This window comes from Heloderma suspectum, chromosome 5, assembly GCF_057233095.1.
Source record: "Heloderma suspectum isolate Gila_16-S chromosome 5, 16-S_ref, whole genome shotgun sequence".
Lineage (NCBI taxonomy): Eukaryota > Metazoa > Chordata > Lepidosauria > Squamata > Helodermatidae > Heloderma > Heloderma suspectum.
In genome coordinates this window covers 173,606,732-173,630,998 of record NC_139462.1, presented here as the reverse complement: position 1 = coordinate 173,630,998, position 24,267 = coordinate 173,606,732, and the positions used below count along the sequence as shown (strand labels likewise).

Here is a 24,267-nt window from a genome sequence, read left to right as displayed (position 1 = left end):
TTGCTTTTTTAAAGAATATTACAAAAACAAACCATACATTTTAATCTTGTCTGCATTTTCTTTCAAGTAAAGAACCCAAAGATCCAGATCAGCTTTACAGCATACTAAAAAACATTCTACAACAGGTCAAGGTATTAATTTTCAGTAAATATTTTGAATTTGTTTTGCTATGGGAACACTGATCCATGATACTTTTTGTTTTCTTTTCCAAAGAGTCATCAAAGCGCTTGGCCTTTCATGGAACCAGTGAAGAGAACAGAAGCACCTGGATATTATGAAGTTATAAGGTTTCCCATGGGTAATGCTATTAACCTTTTAAAAAGTAGAGATTTAAATGTTTCTCAAAAGAAGAAACAGGCTCTTAAATTTGATATAAAGGCTTTGAGCCCAAAACCATGAGCGGAAGGAGAAAATGTGTTAGTGCTGCTCTGTGTTCTTGCACAGGCACCAGCAAATAACTTCTTGCAGTGCAGTACCACAATGTAGCAGTGCTTGCGTTATAGTATGATCAGGTTAAAAATAGCCCAATTAACCTTGGACTGATTCGGAACCCACATAATTCAGGTTGAGGGCTGCATCCAAATGTTAATACAGAAATCCAAAGCTTTATGCCTCCTACTGACTATCAGTGGAAATAAATAATTATAACGTTTTTGCTGTTCGACAGAATTGGATGAAATTTGCAGACATAATAGCCCCTTGTGAAGGGATGAAACTAGCCAAATTTCAAACATCCAGGTGCAGGGGTGTTGGTGCAAGAGCAGCCCTTACAGTTTGAGGGTTTCCAAAAAAGATGAACTTATCTATCCTCCCATGTTCTTTGTGGGCAATTGTTTTGAACATAACATACAGCATAGAGGTCGCCTAGCTAAGAAATCCGCAACAGTTCAGAAGGATAGGAGCAGCAGTTTTTGTGGGAGTCTTCAAATTTGTGATGGATGGGAGTGATTAGTTTCCTCCCCCCCCCCCCCCGTGGATTTTTTTTTCCTAGGCAATTGGTAGGAAAATGGGGCATGTCATAAAGAAACTGCAACATTTCAGAAAGATAGATAAAAAACCGTTTCAGGCTACTTAGTTTTCTGCTCCATTGGCACCAAGTCACAGAGAGTGTAATAGGACCAGAGTGGATAATGAGTGGAGGATTACAGTGGCAGAAGGACTTGAGCATCTAGCATTTTTCCAGGAAGCACCCAATACCGAAGTCTCTCATGTCCCACAGAATCCACAAAAGCTCTTTAATGCTCTTGCTCCTGGGAAGGAGAAATAGGAATGAGCACTAAACACTGGAACAGTCGTGCAGTGTATTATTCCAACATAACAAAGCACTGGGATTGGAGGGCCCGAATAAGACCATCCGCTATAATTGGTCACAAAACTACACTTCTGGTATTTTCCTTACATGGAGAGCTTGGGGTGAAATATTTAATTTTTTACAGACAGACTGAGTCTGTCTCCCCTGAACCTGAATCACTAAGTTTCAAGAGGATTCACATTTGGATTTAGTCCACTTTGGAGGAGCCCCGCTTCAACTCTGGTATCTTCCAAATCTTGCTAAATCAGGCTAATTCTGTTTGGCATTTGGCCAGATCCAAAATACACTCCTAATAATTACCTGTACTAACAGAACTTTGGGCAGGACAATTATGATTTATATAAGACTGCCCCTCCCCAATAGGTTTGGCCTATTGGGTGGGGCATATTGCCCCCCCAAATGGGGTGCAATTTCAGGAGATGAGAGAGCTGGTATACTATTTTAGATGCAGCCTATGGTTGTAGCCAGATCACCGCTCTTCCCCGCTCCCCCATCAGTTGGACCTCTTTTGCTCCCCACCCTGAAAAAGTGTCAAGTGACCACCCCAATTCACCATCTGTGAATGGGTATGTTAGCAAGCATCCCTATTGCACTATGCCTGAGTGCAATTTCAGACATCTAACCATGACACTTGAGGGAATCTTTTAACATTGAGCACTGAGCGTCCCAAAGCTTGGCACCTTAAGTGGGTAAGAGAATTTAGAGATTGAAGACACAGTTGCTTAATTTAGGAGTAATTTACTGAAAATAATTAAAAACATAGAGATCAGATCATGGCAATAGGCATTATATTGGATTACTGTATTTTTACAGAATACCATTTATTAAAACAGACACATTGAATGCAATGGTTTGGCCTAATTGACTAGCAGAGGGTGGTGTAGGGGAAGAAGTCCTGGCAGTGTGTGGGGGGGTTTGATGCGGGAACTGGCAGGGGAAGGAAAGAGGCTGGTAGCAGAGCTTGTAAGCAAAGAGAGGCAGCTAACAAGTTGCTTATCCCTGAAGATACACAACTAAGGGGCTGAGAGAAGAAACAGGGAAAGTTAACTGGGTTCACCAGCGAAGTGCAGGTAATGGCAGAAGAGAGATCTGGGAAGGTAGTATACGTGTTGGGAATAAGTTAGTAAAGGGTTTGTTACCTCTCTATATCTGCGCAATCTGGGTTGCGAAGAAATTGGAGGCAGTGGGTGCCCCTTCAGCAACGAGGACAGAAAGAAAGAGGGGCAGAGGGAGGAAGAAGGGGGAGTTTCACAAGATTCTTCTTGTGAGAGTGAGGCTTCTTTTGGTTCAAAGAGACCAACTATTGGGCTGTCCCGGAGCTCGTTATATGCCCCAAATTGGAGTTAATCATTAAAACGCAAACAGTGGCCAGAGTCCCGTTTCTGCTGGCTTGTCAAAACTAAGATGCATGCTAGCTAGGAATCAAAGTGGCCATCTTTCCTTCTTCTGAGCTCAAATAAACAGGTAAACATTAACACCTGATAAGTAGATTTTCCTGGTGACTGTCTTGGGCTGACATTTTAGGATCAAAGGAGGGTGAGAGGTCAAGGCATCAAGTCTGAAGAATCATGGACATGACAGGGGGAGTGATGGCTTTGTATGACATATACCATTCTGCTTTGAGTGTCAGGCCTGGCCTTTAGAATGGCAGATTTCTCTAATGCTTTCTCAAGCTGGAATGAAGCCTTCCTATCTCAAAATCAGCAGAATATTGGGGTGCCTGGCAACAGGTGACTGGTTTGCTACAGCCCTATTAGACAAATACAGTCCGAATACATATTACAGCTTAATATGGTTATGGCTTATACAGGTATTATATGGTTAATAACATAGGTGCAAGTACCATCTTAATTATATACAACTGAAATAACATTTGCCAAATTTTCTATGAATTAGGATCTTTCCACTAAGGAAGGGGAAAATATTAAAACATCCAAACCTAGGGCATATTATTATGGGAATAAAACGTGATATTTGTTCTACAGACTTGAAAACTATGAGTGAACGACTTAAGAACAGGTACTACGTGTCTAAGAAGTTATTCATGGCAGATTTGCAGCGAGTCTTTACCAACTGCAGAGAGTACAACCCACCTGAAAGTGAATACTACAAGTGTGCCAATATACTGGAGAAATTCTTCTACACAAAAATTAAGGAAGCTGGATTAATTGACAAGTAATAATTGTCCTTATCTCATGCAATCAAGATACTTACTTTAAGAGCAGAATATGCAGTTAATCTTTCAACGGAACGTGTGTTTTAAAGAAATTTGTTTTATTAACTAGCACTTTTAAAACATGTAATATAGAAGAGTTTATTTTATTACAGTCTTTTTAAATGTACACTTGCATGCCCTTTTGCAGTGTATTCAATTTTTATTAGATGTATTGCACAAACTGGAGATTTGGAAAGGGAATTTATTCCAAGCAGTGAATGTTTAAGCTTAATGCAATGCAGTATCAAGTTGTAAAATAGCTTTTTATTTTTTAGAGCAAAGATGCCGATGAAGGGAAAATAAGTTTTATATATATTTTAATGAAACATTCAAACTAAGAGAAGGTGCTATGAAAGGGTGAGGAAGAACAGTTTTAAGCTATAAGGATGATAATCCCTAAATAGATGCAATCTTCCTCTATGAATTTGTTGCTTGCATTTGTAAAGGAAATCTGATGTGTAGCGTCATGCTAACTTTAGCTGTATAGGTCATGTTCCCAAAAGGACTTCAAAATCTGTGGTAGTCACAAACTACTATTCTTTAGTCTTTCATAGGGCCAACAGAAGCATACTTCAAGTAAACCATCAACTTTTCTACTACACCCCAATCCAGCAGTTGTTTGCCTCCTTAGGTTTTTGATGCATGCAGCGCCATTCTGCCTCAGTCATACTAGGAGATGCAGTGTGTGGGTGAAACAGACAAGAGTTCTGCTTTTCATATATATAGACTAGCACTAGATGCCACAAGTAATTTGATTGCTGCACATACATCTGAGGCACACATGCATCTGACTAGCACAATGTGATCTTTGGTGTCCCTACCCAAGAGTTGATGTGCGTTCCCATCAAACTTGATGCGGATGGGAATGTGTTACTTCAGCCTATAGGGCAAGTGCTGCTGCAGTTTTGTCTCACAGAGTGCTATTTGCACACAATGCCTTGTTGCATGCAACGTTTTCTGGATTAGGGGCATATTTGACACTTGTGAAACTTCATAAAAGCAATTTTGAGCATACCCTCCTCTCCCAGTGTTAACATGTTAACTTCTGTCTTGTATATTAGATATATTAAACTAATTTTCAACCAAAGTTCTAAAACATTGTTTTTACTAATTATTAATTACCACATCTATATTTGAGCTACCCCTTATATTATACATAGGAAATGCACGTCCATTCATGCAAATAGTTGTTCGTGTGGCGTGAAAAAATATCCACTAACCACTGAGTTCTACTACAATGTCTCTCACAACACTGCGGGGAGAGGAAGAAAATGTCATCACATTGATTTCTTCTCCCTAATTTATATTTCTACAATGACATTGGAAGACTAGAATTTTATGTTGTTTATATTTACTGAAATATTTCACTAGTAAACTGCTGTAGAAAAGTGGCAAACTGCATTACAAAAGGATTTTTTTTCAAGTCCCCTATAGTAGTGTTTATTCTAATTCTAAAACTAGATGACCCTTGGTAGAAGGAAATGGTACAAAAATAGTCAAAATGGTAACATAGAAATGCCTTAGTGCTTTATATAAAATCAGATTTGGCTTTGTATTTAAAGGTACAATGATGCAACTGTGTATTAGAGTATTTAAGTAGTAATTTTCAAGTATTTTGTAAACTGGGCCAACAGAATCACCTCTTAAGCTTGATATCCTGTGAAAGTGTTATTTTCAAAGATTCTTATTGTCTTGAAATTAGAGTCTCTTCTATATTGAAAACATTTGGTTTCTAATTTAAAGATTATTTTCATAGATATTGTGCAATAAAGCTATATATAGTACGATGTGTTTTTAAAATGCTTTAACTGAAATTTTACATTTGTAAAATTATTTATTGTACTGGCATAAAATGGTTTTAAATTATATGTATAAAATTAATCTTGTGTGCTATTTTGTAATTTGCTTATAAAAAAACCTTAAGTATTCATCATGTGTGGGTAGCCTTTCATATATTACCTTTGGATGTGCTAATGTTACTAGCGCTGTGCTGAAATTTTCAACCATTCAATAGGGGGAGGGTTGAAAAGAAATCACATAAGAAAATAGTGGGAAAGGCATAAGAATTTTCTGAGAAATTCTCAGGGTATGAGGCTTTGGCACTTACCTTACTGTTGTCAGGTGGCCAAGAAGTATGAGTTTGCATTTTCTTTTTACAATCTACATGCTGTACATCCTGCACTTGTGAAGGCTCTTCTCTTCCTTCCTGAGCAGGCAGAGTGCTTTGCAAGTACAGCAAATGCTGGTTATAGTCAGCGCTCCTGCACTTGCAAATGTCCTTCTTTCCCTGCTCGGGCAGGGAAGCAGCAGCAGCCACCTCTCTGCCTGAGCAGAGAGAGAATGCTGCAACCAAGGGTTTCCCGTGCTGCGAGCAGGAATGGGCCTTTTCTGAAGTTTTAAAAGCTTTAGAAAAGGCTCGTTTCTGCTTCCAGCAGCAGAGGCTCTTCACAACACAGGCTTTCCACCCTGCAGCACTTTCTCAAACAGCCGTGTGACCACACAATATTAGTCATCCCAGGAACTGCTGCTGAGCTGAAAGCCTGTTGTGAAGAGCCCTGCAATGCTGGAACCAAGCACGTGGGGCAGAAGGCAATTTAAAAGTAAAAAATTAGTAGAAAACTCCTCGGCCGCCTCATTCACTGAACAAGGTAAGCAGTTATGGAATTCTCATCTCCCCACACCCCATTAGAACTTCCTTTGAAATTCTCCCCCTCCCTACAAAAGGGGCAGAAAAAACAGTATCTCTCTCACAGGGAGGGAAGAACTTCACAAAAGTAGGGGACAGGGTTCTGCACAATTACATAATATGTTAATTGCACTCTGTCACCTTTAGATGGTAAAAGCAGGTATTCACCATGCCAAAGCAAACCCCATGCAGCTGCGTGTGGTTACTTGTTTTCCTGTAGACATAAGATTTTAAAATTTGGTCTGAAGTAAAATTAATCCAATGATTGCCAACAGGCTATAACCAGCTTTAGGACTTGTTAGGGGCTGTTTTGTCTTCTATGCTTATTTTGAAATATTTTTCCCTGCTCTTGGCCAGAAAAGGCTTCTAGAGCAGCTTATGAAGAATGATAAGACAGTCACTGCCCTCAAGTTTATAATCTTAGACATAACCCAAAAGGAAAAGGATTGGCAGAAGGAAAAAGCACACTCAGGCATTTGTGTTTAGTTATAAGGTTCTTATAACTACCAGCTGGAAAACACAGTTTAAGGAGGAAGAGCCAAAGATTGTTGGTCTCTCAGCAGATGATGCAATGGGCCAGCCTCCCTTCGCTTCTTCTGTTACAGCCTACCGGAATGGCTGGACAGTTGAGGGAAGAACCTGATGAAACTGGCTAGATTGAATGAGCTGCATGAGCAAACGTTTACTAACTGAGAGTTCTAATTTATTTATTTCATTTCTATACTGCCCAACAGCTGAAGCTCTCTGAGTTAATGCATAACTCAAAACATCTCAAGACAGAAATGTGGTATTAGCCTATCCACATTTACTCAGAAAATAAGTCCCATAGTGTTCAGTGGGGTTTGCTGCCAGATAAATGTGCATACAACAGCAGCTTGCAGTGTCATAGAACAACTGTGCTATTGTCTCTGCAACTATGAACTGCCAGAACTGCAAGTGAATGGATGCTGGAATAATAGTACTATCAGAACAGCAAGCTAAAACAGAATTACCTTTTTCAATAGTATTAAACATTTTATTATAAACTTCAATATAACTAGTCATTTGGAAAACTACAAAGAAAGTCAACAATTGTGTTTGTAATCAGGCTTTACTGATAAAATGATCTACATTTGACACTAAGCATTTAATAAAACCTACATTTCAAAACAAAAAATCATTTCTGTGTTCTACAAAAGAACCCTACCATGTTCACAGGAAACAGAAGTAACTACTGAAAGTACACCGAGACTCTGTTTACATCTACTAGTTTAATCTGTTATTGTAAGAGATAGTTTAATATATAATCTAAAAGTTACATAGACTTTCAGTGTATGCATGCTGTGGAGCAGTTTTACCAAAGAATTCATCATTCTAAACCATAAGTAAAATAGTTATATGTACAAACATATACTTACAAATGTCTAGCAACAGCATTTTGGCTAGTACACTTTACCTTTATAGCATAAGAATACCGAAACTGAGAAGTCAGGTTTTGCTCCATAAAAAGTTTCTTAAAGACAACCAACAAATGCCTCATTGTATCTGGACAATGATTTCTTTTTAACAGACTTGCACTTGCTCTTTTTCTCTTTAAAAATAGGAGAATTCAGAAAACCAGTGTCTGTAAAAGGGTCTCCTCTTCTGAGCTTCCTATCAAAACAAATTATCAAAATATTACATGCTCAGTTTTGAAAGTATTATTGTAGTTCTTTCTTTGCTTAATATAATTAAATTGATAAAATCTCAAGTAAGATTAGAAACATATTCTGAAGATAAAATCCAAACTGAATATACAACTAACTAAAGGAACTGATCATGACCCCTTGAACTGGGAACAAAAATACTAACCCATTGATAGTTGGTTCCTTATAGCTCACAGAAACAGTACATCTACGTTTGTGGTGAGAAGTATCTTTTATTTCCGTACTGATGGGAGGGTGAGAAAGTCTAGTTTGGCTAGATGATGAAGATTCAAGGTTGGTAATATCACCAAGATGGAGACGATGTTTTTGAAGAGCCCCAGATGGTCTATCTGATGAAACAATTCATTATTTGTCTGGTTTTTGGTCATAACCATTTAAACAAGCTTATCCCCCACACCCCCAAATCCAGCTTGATATGGCTTCAAACAGCACATTAATGTTGGTCAAACTTTATACTTGAATCCAGCAGAAGAGAGAGTATATTTAGTTTTAAAATGCTAGGATGACAACTACTAATACAACAAAACTTTGTTCTTGCTGGGACATTATCACCACCATTGATACCCTAAGTGCCACAATTTGTGTTTCAGATGAACCCTCTCCACAAAAAAGTCTTTTCACATAAGGACAATTTCATAATTCCGCATATAAAGAGGAAGTCATAACGTTACCACCCACATTACCCTTTACTACCTCAAACATGACTGGTGGGCCCAGACAACAGGCAGGCACAGAGACAAAGCTTACTGTGTGGCATCAGCATTATGAGGAAAGGTGATTATCTAGTTAAGCCCAATATTCTCCCCAAGGAACTCTAAAGGACATAGCTATGTGGTTAGAGGTGAGATTACCATTGTCCCATGCAATACAGATGGCACGCACAAAGCTTTCAACCCACAGCTCATAGTTGAATCCACTCTTTGTATCAATAAAAAGTCTACAATCCTGTGTACAATTGGAAATAAGCCCCACTGAACACCATGGGGTCTGCTTTTTAAGAAGTCACGATTGGGCTGTAAGATTAATAGCATCATAAAAATACAAAAATTATGTGTACTCCATTAGTCATTTTTATCATTTATGATGTGTAAATCAGTCTTTTTGACAGGCTGCCTACCTCCAAAAAAGTTGGAAATACCCTTTGAATGTACATTTAAGTAACATGTTTCCTGTGTATAAAAAGCCATTCATATAATCAACTGAATGGAATAAAAGTACTAACAGCTAGCTAACAACAGCAAGTTAAAACAGACTACCTTCTTCAAAGTTGCAATTTTCATAGGAAGAATTCCTACTGCATTCTTCTTCATCCATTACAACAGGAGCTGAACATGGTACAAGTGCAGTGACTTTCTTTGCAACATTAGATCCACTGTTTTTCTTAGCTACAGAGGCACCATTCCTTCCAGCATTTTCATGGGTGCCTGTATGATTATAGAGGGAAGCACAACAACAGTCCAAATGTGTGAAATTAGTATACCAATGTTCCATCTGCTCTTGTTTGCACCTGATGTCAAGAGATTCTGTCTCCAAGCATGGAATTTCCTTTTAGCTGTCATGACTAATAGCCACTGATATGCAGTTATCTAAGCCCCTTTTACAGTTTTTAAATCTAGTAAACACATCTGATTGTACTGTTTACAATACAGATTCTTACAATACTCTACTCCTTACTTTCTTTAATCTATGAATGCTCAGCTTATCCCAAGATTTGCCAGACCTTGGTGTCACCATATGAAGTTTCAGGTTGAATTGTGATTTTCTTCTGTATTAAGGACTAGTAGCCAACTAAAGCAAAAGGAATCCAAAAGTGGCAAGCTGAGATGGCAGGGCCAAGCCCTGGCTAGTAGCTCCAGGAGCACCTTGCTGCATTTCCCAGGTGGGAAATACTCATCATCAACTGGCTGTACTTTCTCCCCTTGGGAGAGGATGAAAGGAGGAAAACATGGAGTTACAAGCCTCTCTTAACCCTCAAAAGCTACAAAGAGGAGAATGGGTGCAAGCACAGTAGAACATATGGATGGGAAGCATTGGAATGGCTACTACTCCAAGATATTATCTGCCACAGTGAAGTTATTTTCATATAAAATGAACAAGTGTAACCGCCATCCTGAAGACAGATTGCCGCTCAAACATTTTTCTAATGTTCTTTTTTACATGAATAATCAGTTTTCAGTTGTTCTTTCATAAATACAGTTAGGAGAAAAAGATAAGCATCTTACTACAGATATTTATGTTGTAAGGGCAAAAGCAGGATAATAGGTATTGTAAAATTTATCTTTATAAATGTTGGAAAGCAAAATATTTGAACATCAGTATGTTTATGTCTAGTCTGTCCTGCTAGCAGTTCTGGAGTGAAACATAAAGCAAAACGATATTTCTAATCTTCTATAAAGGTTAGTTGTATGTGGATAAGTATACAATCCACAATATCAATTTTTCAAAGCATAATAATAGAACCTACCTACAGTTTTTTTATTCAAAGAATTCTCAGATTTTTTAGTATTCCTTTTTTTCCCCTCAGTATTTTCATCATGTTGCTCATACACAGTCTTCTTCAATCGTGGTCTTGTGTGTACTGGACTTATGCCAGATGTACAGCTTATGTTTGTCCTGGATTTTGATTTTTTGCTGTAAGGCATGTAGAGACTATCATCAGAGTCCTCTTCTGAAATGAATGATTCACCACTAGATGTTTCTGTTTGTTCTACATAATTTTTCTCTTTAGTGTTATTTTCATTTTCTTTGTTTTGTCGAAAAGGTGTAATGTGAACACTCTCCTCAAAAATAAAGTCGTAAGCATCACTGGGACCAAATGATGTATCTGTTTTTTCTTTGGAACAGCGCTGTTTATTACAGCTTCTATCTTTTTTGGATCTTGTCCTGGACAGATTTTTCGTTGTTTCCAGTTTTCTCTTCTGACCTTTCTCTTTCTGTGTTTTAGAACTTCCAGTGCTATTAAAATTAGCTTGCTTTGGGGCTGCCATCATGGTGTTTGATTCAATCAACACATTTGACTGTCCCAAACTTTCATCAGTGTTTATGTCATGTTTGTTTTCTTGATAAAGATATGTTTCTTCATATTGTTCATTATTCTCCTCTAAACCTGTCTCAGGGCCATTTTTGACTTGCTCACAAGGACTGTTTATCTGCATGGTTGTTCCTGGAATGCTGCCATCAGGTAAACAAAGTTCATTCTGGGGTCTGATCCTCAAACAGCGACGACGGGTAGATACGTTTTTTGATAAGGAATTACCAACTTGCATATCCTCTTCAGTCAAAGAAATATTTGTGCTCTCACAGTCTAGGTAATCTTCATGAGAACTACCTTGCCGACCTGAAAATTTAAAATAACATGCATCAATGCCAACTGGTACTGAACCTAAAGAGGGCTAGTTTGATAGCTGTTTCTATACTGAAGCCAAAAAATGCATTGGGGATTTTCAAAAACATACATTTCCACAATGATTAATAAGAGGTACTAAGGTAGCATGGAATAATTCTGGAAATAACAAATATAGCCAGTAAGGTTTGGCAGAATGGTTCATTACATAGAACAGTTATAATGAACGTAATCTTGATATAGAAAAGAGTGGGTACAATCTGCTAAGAAATACAAATCAATTGAACCTTGTTTTCCCCACTCTGCCTACACAATCATAGGCAACACATCAGGTCATTAGGAAATCAGGGAACTCTGGTCTTCCCATATCCCCCGTGAAAGTTTTCCTTTCAGCTCAGTAGAAGTTACTTGTGCTCTGGAGCACAAGTTAACTTGCACTGGGCAGAGATGGGAAGCGCAAAACAGAGCTCTGAAGCCTTCCAACGCAGTACGTAGACTGTGTAAGCCAGGAGGGAAGAGAACAGGGCTATATTATGCCCAATATGAATCTTCTGTATGAGCATATACATCTCTGCGTATAATTTATTTATATTTGTATCCAAGCATCTTGTGCCCGAGCACCTCAAGGTGGCTAATTTGGGTTAAGAGGAAACTTAATGAAACATCTGAATAATACACATGAAGTTGTGACAAGTATCACCATCTGCAGGGAAATATCACCATCTGCAGGGAACAGTTTTGCGTGTGTAGGTTATGAAACTACTCTGGAAATACTGGAACAAACAAGCAGTACGAATTACCGGAGAACAAAGAAAAAGCCACACGATTATTATGCAGGGAGCTCAATATTTGATTGTCAGAAGGAAAACTGATGAGAGATGGCAACACAGTGTATTTTTTTTAAGTGAGAAACATACAATGAAGAATACCTTTTTGGAGGAGTCAGAAAGGGGTAAGCCCCAACAAAGCCAGTCAGATTAGATAGTCTGGAATTATGTACACTACTCCCCAACAGATACTGCTTGTTTCATCTGTGTATCTTATGACGTAATTATTGGCCCCAAAAAGGAGTGGGGGGGAGGCTGCCATGTCCTAAACGCCCCAGCAATTGCTCATAACGGCTGAGGTTTTGGAGATGTCACAACTTGTGTAAGGTGTCCAGATAGTCACACCTTTTGTACCTTATTTTGACACAGGCTCTTGGACTACTAGGTCGTTTCCCTAGATAGGGTGGCAGGCGACATACCTGGCTACTGCTGCCACCTGTGCTTCCAATAGTCAGCGATGACTCGAGAAGGACTCCCAAGCTATGAACTCGGTTCTCTAAATCCTACCAGCAGCACTAGCTTCCACTGTCCCTGGGAACACAGCTACCCTTCTAGAAATTTTTAAGAATATCACCAGATTTAGATGAACAGAGCGGAAATCCAATGATCTCATGATATACTTGCTGACTGAGGATTACACTTCATGCATCTGATGAAGTGGACTCAGGTCTAAAAAGCTTATGTTATAATAAATGTGTTAAGTCTTTAAGGTGCCACAAGACGTTGTCGTTTTTGCTGCAGCAGACTAACATGGCTAACCTTCTAGAACCTAATTATTATGGTGCTTTGCCCCTTCCTCTTGTTTATGCATAAGGAATCCTTATGCGTAAGGGGGTAGGACTCGATGGTCTTATAGGCCCCTTCCAACTCTACTATTCTATGATTCTATGAACCCTAGGACTGGTAGCTCTTGAGAAAGCATGTCACATAGGAATACACAAATCTCTCCGTCTCTCTAATGAGAAGTCCTAGTTTAACTGCATAAGCACACTCCCACTGTTCTAGACAAGGGCCTGTTCACTGTTCAGAATGTTGCTTCTTCTGCTCTAACACTGCTTCCAATTAGCTCCAGCAAATCTCACAAGATCTGGATAGAAAGAAGGTACATTTATTACAAAGAAATAAATTTCTATAAATAACTTCAAGCATAATTCTTAGCCTCATTTTTCTGATAAAATAGGATGGCAACCTTGGCTGGGGGCCCTGAATCTCTAAACCCTGGTAAAGTATACCTTTCCCTTCCACCTTCCCATCCAAATGCTTGGGTCCTGCTTACCCCTAAATAAACAGGTAGAGAGAGGTTTGCACTGAAAGTTGCACACAATCAGCTGCATAGTTCTTTGGATTCCAGCTAATGTTCTTCAAAAATTAAACCTTTAACCCAAGTTTTAGAAACTTACATGTAGGATAACCTACCTGTACCTGTCTGCAGTGTTATGGCTGGAGATGTGTTTTCAACACCCTGCCAGGGATCAGATAGAAAATCTGAATTGTTATCCATGTTACCCTGCATTTCGGTTCTCAGTACATTATCTTGCTTACTTACATCTACAGCAAGGACATGCCTTAGAAGCGCCCTATGAGAAACAGATATAATAGACTGAATTATTTCATATTAACACACACTCCAAATTAAAGCTTTTTCCACTTTTCCCAAATATTGCTTCCTAAATTAAATTTGAATGAATAACTCTGTTAACAAAGATATCAACCAGGAATATGCCTTTAAGAGAACGAAATACATAGCAACTCAGTAGCTTCTTCTCAAAAATGTATTTCAGAACATGTCTAAAAGACATTGCCAAGTTCAGGGGTTGTAATGTATGGTTGTAAAGTACATATGGTTCTGAAGAAACGACTGATGCATTTTCTGCACTACTTAGGGAGAAAATATGGCTCTGGGATATGGTTGGATTCATGGTAGTCTATTGCATTCCATTAAATTACAATTTCATAACCATGCAGTGATGAGTGTGCAGTGTTATAATTGTTGTCTGGTTGATCTTCATAATTCTGATAATTCCATTTCAATATTAATAAGACATGGGAGCCTAAGGAAGGTCTTCTAGCCTACCCTTCTTCCCCGTTTTGAGATCGGTACTATCAAAATTTTGAGTCAGTGCTGGAGTAACAAATTTATCACACACAGATTATAATTTTTAGTACATGTGTTCATGGAATAATTTTCATGATTGAAGAATAACACTTCTAGAATACAGCTTATTAGAGGAGGGATCCTTAACTTTTTCTTTTGAGGAAGATAAAATTCAAGTCAAAAGAAAAATCTATATTTGGGCAGGGGGGAGGTTGAGGACCCACTAAGTTAATAGAAACAATTTTCAGTCATCTTACGTCTACTTCCAACTAGATTTATTACAATATAAAATGCATTTTCTTGGTACAAGTTTCCTGATTTTCTTTTGAAAAGAAAAAGCAACTGCTTTATAAACATGTGAATATATGACTTACACAGAATTTTGGTTTCTCGAACTACTGGACGCATCCTCTGCAAGGTCCGAGACACATAGAATCTGATTCTGAAGAAATTAAAGATATTATGCTGAAGATCTTATTGAATGAAGCATACATAATGAAATCAGGGGTCTGAAAAGTAGGACTATGATTTGCAGCAGCAGCTTGTGAGGTGGTTCACTGAAAGGTAATAGGCTTATGCTGTCATTTGCTGATCAAGGGAAAACCAAAGCCCTTACTGGAGACTATTGTGAAGAGGCAGCATGGGAGCTGCTAGCGCAGCACTGTGCAGGTGCACAATGACTGAGTGCCTAGCATCTGCCAGTGCAGTTCATGTATTGCAAGCCGTTCAGCAAGCACCATGCTTTCACTAGTGCCCCGGTGTCTTCTCGTAAGGGCACTGGGTTTCTTCTCTGGTAACTACTCAGCAGCGGAGCCTGTTCCCCTCTGTCATACCACTTCATGAGCCGTGGTGAGCGATTCCTACTTTTTTGTTTTACTCTGTCACCACATTATGAAACTTACATATAATGCTGTGACATATGAAAGATGTGTAAAATATATCCTATGACAGCATTCCCCAATCTGGTACCCTCCAGATATTTTGGATGACAACTCCCAGTATACCTCACCATTGGCTATGATGGCTAGGGCTAATGGGAATGGATCCAAAACAGTTGGAGGGCAGCACCTTGGGGAAGGCTGTCCTATATAATCAGGGTGTTCTGTTATGAAAATAAACATTGTGAAAATGGTAAGAGAGAATAACAGGGAACAGGTATGAAGAAAAAAACTGGAGATTTGTCCTGCCTGGGGTCCAACAGGCTTTCCAGCAATTGTTAAGTAAAATATAAAACAAACAATATTTTGTTATTAAGATTTGGGCAACAACCCTGCTTGTCTATAAGCAAATATTTTCATGGATTCAGAATTGATAACCGTAGTCTACAGTCCGCAAATGCACATACAAAAAGAAGGATGGGAAAAGACTTACACAATCTGTGGTACATACATCTTTTGCTGGATCAAGAAGATTTGTTGCACAGAGTAGGTCTTGAACAACTTTAGAAATAATCTTCTTCAAAGCCACCAATCTAGTCTAATCAAAAACAAAAAGTCGTTCTCTGCAGTTGTAGAAAGTACACTTTGCCAGATGGTTTTATTACCTATATCTAATAAAGTGCTACAAGCACTAGCTTCACCAATAGCCTGAAAGGTTACCAAAAACATAATAATAATCATGAATATCCCTAACCTACTCCTTGCTGTAATGGTTAAAAATCTACTGATGAGTTAAGGATCCACTTGTTTATTTTTTGGAGGCTACCACAGTCTTTTTATGTTTACCACAGAACCCATCTCCCAGAGTTCCTCTCTGGGGCATCTTAGAGGAGTCCATCCAGTAACCAGCCCTATTATGTGTATATATATGAGCACTCTGAGAAAGACTGTACAGAGGTATGGCACCAGCTTCTATCACTATGACAACACTACATAGTTGCCTTCTTTTTAATCACACACAGGTCATACCATTTCAGTACTTATTCAGTGTCTTCCCCTACTTGAGAACTGGATTAAAAAGAATTTTAATGATTTCTTCACAAGAGTTCTCAATCAAAACGCTATCATATGTGTGCGTTTATTCTGTAATGAAATTTATTTTTACTAGGACATGTATATATATAAAACCCAAATTGACAGAAATACCTCAGCATGTTCTTTTCCTTGTTGCAACTCCAGCTTTCTTTGCAAGACAAACATCTGAAATTTCAAATGCTGATATTCTTTCTTTAAATGCAGGATAATATCTTGTGCTTCCTTCATTTTGCTCTTCTCTTCTTCTAAAGCCATAGCTAATGCTCGATTGTTTGCTTGAAAGCTTTTCAGCTGTGAAGAGTTGTCTGGAAGAAACTGGAGACATTTAATTCCTAAAATTTCTATTTCTGGGAAAACATGAATAGAATATTAAAATATTTACCTGCAGTTTTACCCTTGACAGATAAAACTTGGTTTGTTTTGCCCAGCTTCGCCCATTTTTGATTTCTCTTCTCTTTCATTCTTTCTTTTATATCTTCCAGGCTATCCCTAAATGATTTTTTCAAGCACCTTTCTCGAGCCATATTCCACCTTAAAAAACACAAGAACTGATTATGGTTTAGAAAATATTTATTAAAAAGTTTTCCTTGATCTTGCCGCTATGAAAATGCCCTGTTTGACCCACATCCTGCTACCACCCATACCTAAATTTTACAGTAACGTAATACTCTCTATTTTACTTTTATAACTGCAAAATATCAAGACCTTAAAATGCTACTGGAAGATTAATCAGAAAGGGGTGGTCTTTTCTTCAACTATATTTACCAATCTAATGTAGCAGGCTCCTCTTTAAAGTTAGGATTTGAAGGATACTTAGTTTTATTTGAACCAGTAGTCTTACAAGGTTTTACAAACTACAGCTTATTAAAATTGATGGCCAAAACAAGGCTTTATTAAAACAAACATGTCCAAATTAACTCATTTACAGATTGGCAGGCTGAAGTTAGCCAACAACTGTCAGATAGCAATCTCACACCCATCACATACTGCTTAAATGCAGTAGTGTTGGTTCTCTATTTAATATTGAATGCACATACTTACCACCCAATTCTTTTCTAATTGTACTCCTCTATTATTTTGAAGTAGTTAATTGACAGATTGTTACATTTTATTATAATAAAAAAACTAATTTTATGAGAAACAAAGAATGCAACAAAAATATAAAAGTATTGTTCATACAATAAAAAAGCTATTTTTAAATACTGGCTGGGTTTGCATGACACAAGGGTGCTTAATAAGCCATGGTGGCTTGTTAACCACCCCACAGATGCCGGTTGTATGCTGGCTCATTTTCCTAATTACCCTTGCCGGGTGTGGGTTGTCATGATGTCTGAACCCAGCAAAGGTAGTTTGTTGGGGTGGTTAACAAACCACCCCAACAAACCCATGGCCTGCTCTAGGGTAGTTTGTTAACCACTTGAACAAGCCAGCCTTGCCAGGTTCAGACGACGCAAGAAGCTGCAGTGGGGGTGGGGACATGAATCAGCAACCTGGCATCCCTGCGGGCCACAACCCACCGTGACTTAAATAAGCCATGGTGGGCTGTGGTGATTGTACGAACCAGGTCACTATGTGTGTTCTGATTCATGTGTCTCTTTAATTTCATTACAAATTCAAAAGCCAATTTTAGAATCTCTCCAGAATATACCCTAAGGCAAAGATGGGAAATGTAGCCCTCCATTGGACAGCAACTCCCATCATCCCTCACCATTAATTATACTGAGAAGAGCTGGTGGGATGGCAGTCCACACATGGCCTAAAGGTAACTTTTCCTGTTATGATTTTCGTGTCACAAGAATGTTTACACAGATAATTCCTGTGAACTAAACCATGGGAAGGTTTTATTCATATCTACTACTAATTAAGCTAAAATTAACTAACACAGCAGCCCTATGGTCTCAGACAGCACCTGGGCCCCCATAGGATGCTATGGATTCCCTCTTTCCCAGCTGAAGACAGAGAGCTGTGAAGGAAGGGATTCGAGCCCCACCCCCACATACTTTCCACAAGAGTTCCACAGTGGCTACCTTACCAGAGGTCATGATGCCAACTTTGGGTAAGGGTGGAAAGGGGAGGATTGCTGGCCCCGCTCATGATTCCACTAGGCAGGCTCAGAAGTCCATCTGGTGGAAAACAGTATATAAAGGAGGACGAAGAGGTGACCACTGCCTCTGTCACTCCTCCTGCCCTGCTGGTAGGAGCACGGCAAGGGACAGGATTCTTGGAAGCCTTCAAGATCAGTGGCTTTTGTCTAGTGGGCAGCAATCCAGTAGGATTGCGCCTTAAATGCAATGGATGGAGAGCCAAACCCTACATTTTCAGTCTACATAATATAGAAAAAACTAAATCAAACTGCAGCAGAATTAGGCACACTGAGAGTAACTGATTTCAAGAGGTTTAAGATTATCTACAGCATAGAATTTTTAAAAATATAAAACAGTCATGTTCTTTAGTCTTGTGCTGATAATCTATCAAATCATTTTATCTGAGCATGAGGCTGCTCAGACATAACAACCCATCAGTTTAAAAACCCATGGGCTGTCATACATGAGCAGAAGAGAACAAGTGCGCTACCTGCAGAGCTCTTACTCCATAACCCACTATTGGCTTCTTTGTAGGTTGTGGAACATAACGTCCAAACCCAGACTGCTGGGTTGTTCAGCTCCTAAACAACCCAGCATTCCAAGTTCATACGTTGCACTCCACAACCTACAAAGGAGCTGTTTGTGGGTTGTGGAGTAAAAGTGCAAGAGGCAGGCGCGCTGCAGGGAGTGCAACTGTTCTTTCCTGTTTGTGCATGACAACCCATCGGTTTTTAAAACAATGGGTTCCTGTTACATGCAAACCAGTTAATATCTCAATTGATATGTAATGCAGGTTTGATCAGTCATGAGCACTTGATTTTTTAAAATAAGACATACCTGCCGGTCAGGATAACCACACAGAAATTTTATGAGATAACATCTAGCACACATAAATAGATAATATTGAAGTTTACATCCATTCTCCAAAATAATGGAAAGTTCTCAATAAAATGTATTTCTTGTATGAATGGTTCAATTGCGCTGTGGCTACAAGGAAGGTGAAGGAGGCTCACCACAGCGTAACTGAGTGGAGCAGCATAACCCTAGGTCTTGTATATGCAGAATCAATGGAGATTACCTTTCATTAAAACAAAAAATTCTTTAGAGATCTCTCAATGGTGTAGCAATGTTCAGAAAAAATGGCTTTGATAACACAAGCTCTAAAGCAGGATGTAAAGAATCTTTCAAATTTCATTTGAAACCATATGTAAGTATGAATTGGTATGACATTTCCTAAATATTTGTGCAAAATTACAAATGAGCATTTTTGGATTGCCACTTTCCACCCCTTCCTTAACTGTTTTTTTTATTTCACTTGCATCAAATTTCATTTCAGAAAAACTCTCAGGGGCTGCCTTCCAGTGGTGAGAAGGGCTGATGGGAAAAGGGACAAGCCCCCCCGTCCCCACTAGCATATTTTTGCTTGAAGCTCTTACTGCCAGCAACTAAGCTTTAGGAGAATGCAAAGCACTTTACACTTTCCCTCCCTTTTGACGCACAAACTGATAAATTAACAAACACCTCAACCTCACAAAAAAATCTTACTAAAATGTATGATAACTTCAGTCTGCAGCTTTGTTTTATTTTTAGAATATTGCAAATATTACAATACAATAAAATTTTTGAGAAGTTCCCGTACAGTCCATAGTTCCCCAATACCCTCCACACTATTATAAAAAGAACAGTTAAGGAAGGGGTAGACAGTGGCAATCCAAAATTTGTAATTTTGCACAAATATTTAGGAAATTTTGTCATATCAAATCATACTTACATATGCTTCAACTCTCCCTATGTACCAGGGACAGTCATCGTCTCTGGTAAATCACTGACCCTATTTTTGCCTTTGTGGTTATTAAAATTCATGTTGGTATGAGCATCAATGGCTACTAGTCCTGATGGCCATGTGCTACCTCCAGTATCAGAGACAACGTGTCTATGTACACCAGTTGCTGGGGAAACTGGGCAGGAGGGTGCTATTGCACTGATGTCCTGTTCGTGGGTTCTTGGTCAACAGCTGGTTGGCCACTGTGTGAACAGAATGCTGGACTAGATGGACCCTTGGTCTGATCCAGCATGGCTCTTCTTATGAGCTGCTAAACTCTACAGTATTTGTTTATTAAACTGTTTATATTTCAGCTTTTGACCCATAGGGTACTACAAAGCAGCTCACAAATTTAAAGTTCAACTAAATTAAAACAAAAGGCAAAGTAGCCAAAACACAATAAGCAAACAGCAGAGAAATATAAATCCTAACAAATTAATTCAGAAGCAGTAAAAAGCAGCAAACTATTCTCTTTAAACTCAGGATTGTCATTGCTCAAGTCCCCCCCCCCCCAAACATTAAATCTCTTAGTGGGGGCAAGGATGCCTCTTCTCTGTAGGGATAGCCTAGCCACTGAGGTTCATGCACTACGTAACCTCACAATTACATTACTCTAAGGTCCATGGGGTCACGAAGAGTCGGACACGACTGAACGACTGAACAACAACAATGCATACTATGTGGGCCTGCACTTGCACCTGGTTCAGAAACTGCAGCTAGTGCAGAATGCAGCAGCTAGGGTACCCAGTGGGGCACCCAGCCATGTATACATTATATCTGTGTTAAAAGAACTGGACTGGCTGCCTATTCACTGCCAAAGCCCCAAATAACTCAGGACCAAAATACCTAAGCAGGCCGTCTTCTGCTATATACACCAAGCTGACCTCCAAGATCTTCAGAGGTCTTGTTGGCCGTTCTGCAACCAAGAGAATGCCACCACATAACATCACAGAAGTGGGCCTTCTCAGTAGTGGCACCCAACTGCTGAAATATCCTCTCCTGTGTGGATCAGGAGGCAGAAAATGTGATGTGTTTTAAATGCCTCCTGAAAACATACTTGTTTACAAAAGGTTTCTGTACTTGTTTACAAAAAGTTTCTGCTGCTTTTTGCATCTCTGCTCCATTTTACTGGATTTTATTTTACCTTTCCTATTGTAAGCTGCAATTATTTAGTGTTATATTGTATTATATATGTATGTTAACAGTGATTTTCAATATTTTCTATGCAAACCGCTAACATATTTTATTATATTATGTGGAATACAAGTATTACTACTACTAATAGTGCACATGCACCTAAATTCATGCGCATAAATAGACAACCTGCCATTTCATACTCTGTAGCTGCCAGGCTATATTCCGCACTATTAATGGCATGTTGCAGGGTAATTATGTTTCCTAAATATGCATTTAACCCAGAGTTCAACAACCTACCTAGTTTAAATCAGTGAAGGGTGGGCCAAAGAAGAGTAAATTAGCTCATTCCATATTATTATTGTTTTTTAAAACTTTTTAGCCATCTTTAACATTTTATGGAAAGGCAAGGTAGAATTAATAATAAATGAAACAATACATAATGGTGGTGAGGTCTTGGGCTGTGTTCCTACGGAGACACACTTGAAACATTTTTCATCTGCAAACTGTGGGCCAGTTTAGCTTTACTGGTGGGTTGGTGACATCAGATCCCAAGAAGGCAGCCTTGAATAAGGTATTTTACAGTGCAATCCTGTACATGTTGACTTGAAAATATGTTTATTCTTAGATGGCACCCTGGTTGTAGAATTCCCTCCTGAGAGAAGTTTGCCTGGAACCTACGTGGTTGTCTTTTAGGCAACATTAAGCCAGTTCTGTCAGGCATTTATTTATTTTTTTAAAAAAATTTAGATCTGAGTGAAATTATATTATACTAACTGCGTTACCCACTCTGCCCTCTGAATCGGTTCTAAACTTGAAAAGGGCGTATGTCTTGCGTTTTCAGCATTATTTCAGTTACGTAACAGCATTTTATTGGAAATTATTTTTTTCTGAAGCACCCTGGGATATACTGTCTGAAGGGTGGTATACAAAATACCTTACGGGTGCAATCTTATACACACTTCCCTTGGGAGCAAGTCCCATGGAACTCAGCGGGTCTTACTTCTGCGTAGACATGCACAGGAGCGCACTGCACAAAAGAAGGAAATGAAACAAGCCAGTCCCCGTGAGTGCAATGGGCGTAAGAGCCCTGCCTTAAAAATGATAATAGTTTTAAAAACCCCAGGTCTTGTGCTGGTTTTGGTGCAACAGACCACCTCTCCGAAAGCCTTAACAACAGGCGTGAAACGAGGGGGCCCTGAGGAGACGCGGGCCGGCTCTCCGCTCGTTTTGAGCTGCGCACTGTTCGGCATGTAGCACGCTCCCCTCAAGGGCCGGTGGCCAGCGGAGCGCACAACCTGGGTCCACAGGGCCTTCAGCAGCCTCCCACCCACCAGCCGCTGGGGGACCCGCCGCAGCCGTTAGAAACCAGTAAGTAAAAATCGAACCTGATGAAGCGCCCCTCACGGGCGCGCGCTCGTCGCTCGTCTTTTCTCCCGCGGCCTTCAGCTGCGCCGGCGCGAGGGAGCGCGCGGCGAAGCGACAACCCCAAAACCGTTGGCAGCTGTTTCTATTTATTTATTTATTTATTTTTGAGCTTGTATCGCCCCCGGTCAGCTTCGCTTCCCGCTTGTTCGAAAATCTCCGCTGCGCGTCCTGATTGGCTGCCTGGGCCACCCGAGACGGGCGGCATAACGTCACCACGCACTTACAGCGAGCGAACACAGGCGCGCTCTCCTTCTTCGCTCCGCCTTCCGCTCCTGGCCGGCAAGTTGAACTCTGAGAATTCCCTCCCATTGCCTTGCACTCCCTGGAGTCTTTTGACTCCTTTGGTTTTCCGTCCCTCTCCTCCCCACTCTCTCACGAAATATCACGCCCCGCTTGCCATCCATGGTTGCGCCCGTAGTCGACAGCGAAGAGATTAATACTCTTGTAGTGGATCTGGGTGGTTGTCAAAAGCTGTGTTCTCTTGGGGCGCAATCGTGTGTATGTTTAGCAGGGGGGGGAAAGTCCTACAACTCCCAGCATGCCCCAGCCAGCCATCCTTGCTGGGGCATGTTGGGAGTTGTAGGACCTTCTTTCTGTCTAAACCCGCATAGGATTGCGTCCTTAGCGAGGGTGTTAAGTCTCGCGAGATTTGTAGTTTTTGGACGGCTGCCCTTCTGATCCTCGTCTCCTGAAAAATATTTGGGGCTTGTAATTCTGAAATAAAAGGTGGGTGCAAGTAGAAAGAGGCCCTTCACCTTCGCCCTAGTAAATGTAATTTGCACGTTGATCAATATTTTTGTAGACTTTTTTTTCTTAAAGACTATTAACAATACCCTAAAAATCCCAGCGAAAGGGATGTATTTTAGGGCGCAATCTTCTGCATGTTTAGCCAGAAAAAGTCCTACAACTCCCAGCATTCCCCAGCCAGCCTCATACTGGCCGGGGAATGCTGAGAGGTGTAGGAAATTTTCTGGCTAAACATACAAAAGATTGCGCCCTTATACTGTCTTTATAGTGAGGGGAAAAAAGAAAGTCACTTTTCTGTGAGGGTAGTGGTAGCTATCCTAGGGCACAGGGGGAAAACCAATTTGCCTATGTTGTTCTTTTCCCTACTTTTTCTTTTCTTTTTTTTAAACCCTTCAGAGTGGGAGCACTCTGAGTATTCTCAGAGACACTCTGTTCTTATGCTGATTTCTTTGAAAAATACCGCTCAAGAGAAAGGCATTCTACACAGATCTGATGTAATATCTTTCTAGCTGTCACGGTTTGTTAATAATGAATTAATTATGCCTGAGCTGGAGAAGCACACTTTTCCAGGTTGAGGATTCTGCAGTGTTCAAGACCAGCACAAGGGCACTGTATGTGGTTTTCTTGCTCTTTGTGTATGTGATTTCTCAAAGAAAGGTGGTATAGAAATATTAAAAAATAAATACATATGTGTAAGAGATCATTCGGGCTCTGATCCAATTCTATTTGTACTTAGAACTTAGAATCTCCATCCACATTCTAGCACAATGTGTTGTTAAGCTTAGATAACCTTTTAACAACACATTGTGCTGGAATGTGGATGGAGATATTCATCCCATTGAAAGCAATAAAGTATGGACAGATGGCAACAGCATTTGAATGCTCATTTGGAGGCACATTATATTTATAGATCAGG

At 39.6% G+C, this 24,267-nt stretch overlaps 2 protein-coding genes across 17 annotated transcripts in view; one reads left to right on the top strand and one right to left on the bottom strand.

The window, feature by feature from the left end:
* KAT2B (lysine acetyltransferase 2B) overlaps positions 1 to 5,457 on the top strand; it is a 57,727-nt gene extending 52,270 nt beyond the window's left edge. For 3 of the 8 annotated variants that reach the window (XM_084858345.1, XM_084858346.1, XM_084858348.1), the window contains 3 exons: positions 68 to 131; positions 214 to 298; positions 3,298 to 5,457. In XM_084858345.1, coding sequence (XP_084714471.1) covers positions 68 to 131; positions 214 to 298; positions 3,298 to 3,491 — 343 coding nt within the window. In that variant the 3' untranslated portion in view covers positions 3,492 to 5,457. The remainder of the gene's footprint in view (positions 1 to 67; positions 132 to 213; positions 299 to 3,297) is intronic. The other 5 variants (XM_084858349.1, XM_084858353.1, XM_084858350.1 and 2 more) reach the window with 3 other exon arrangements.
* A 1,746-nt stretch (positions 5,458 to 7,203) lies between these two features.
* Positions 7,204 to 22,632, bottom strand: SGO1 (shugoshin 1). 9 transcript variants are annotated; one of them, XM_084858358.1, is made up of 12 exons: positions 22,565 to 22,632; positions 22,114 to 22,206; positions 16,519 to 16,667; positions 16,248 to 16,441; positions 15,535 to 15,639; positions 14,538 to 14,605; positions 13,615 to 13,645; positions 13,485 to 13,530; positions 10,363 to 11,235; positions 9,155 to 9,322; positions 8,044 to 8,227; positions 7,204 to 7,845 (listed from the first exon to the last, which is right to left on the bottom strand). In XM_084858358.1, exons 2-12 carry the CDS (start codon positions 22,158 to 22,160, stop codon positions 7,707 to 7,709), a joined length of 2,004 nt encoding a protein of 667 aa, XP_084714484.1. In that variant the 5' UTR covers positions 22,161 to 22,206; positions 22,565 to 22,632; the 3' UTR covers positions 7,204 to 7,706. The 9 variants fall into 9 exon arrangements, with proteins under 9 accessions (XP_084714484.1, XP_084714485.1, XP_084714480.1 ...); XM_084858359.1 differs by having other exon boundaries at positions 15,553 to 15,639; XM_084858354.1 differs by having other exon boundaries at positions 13,485 to 13,645.
* Between the last annotated feature and the right edge of the window lie 1,635 nt (positions 22,633 to 24,267).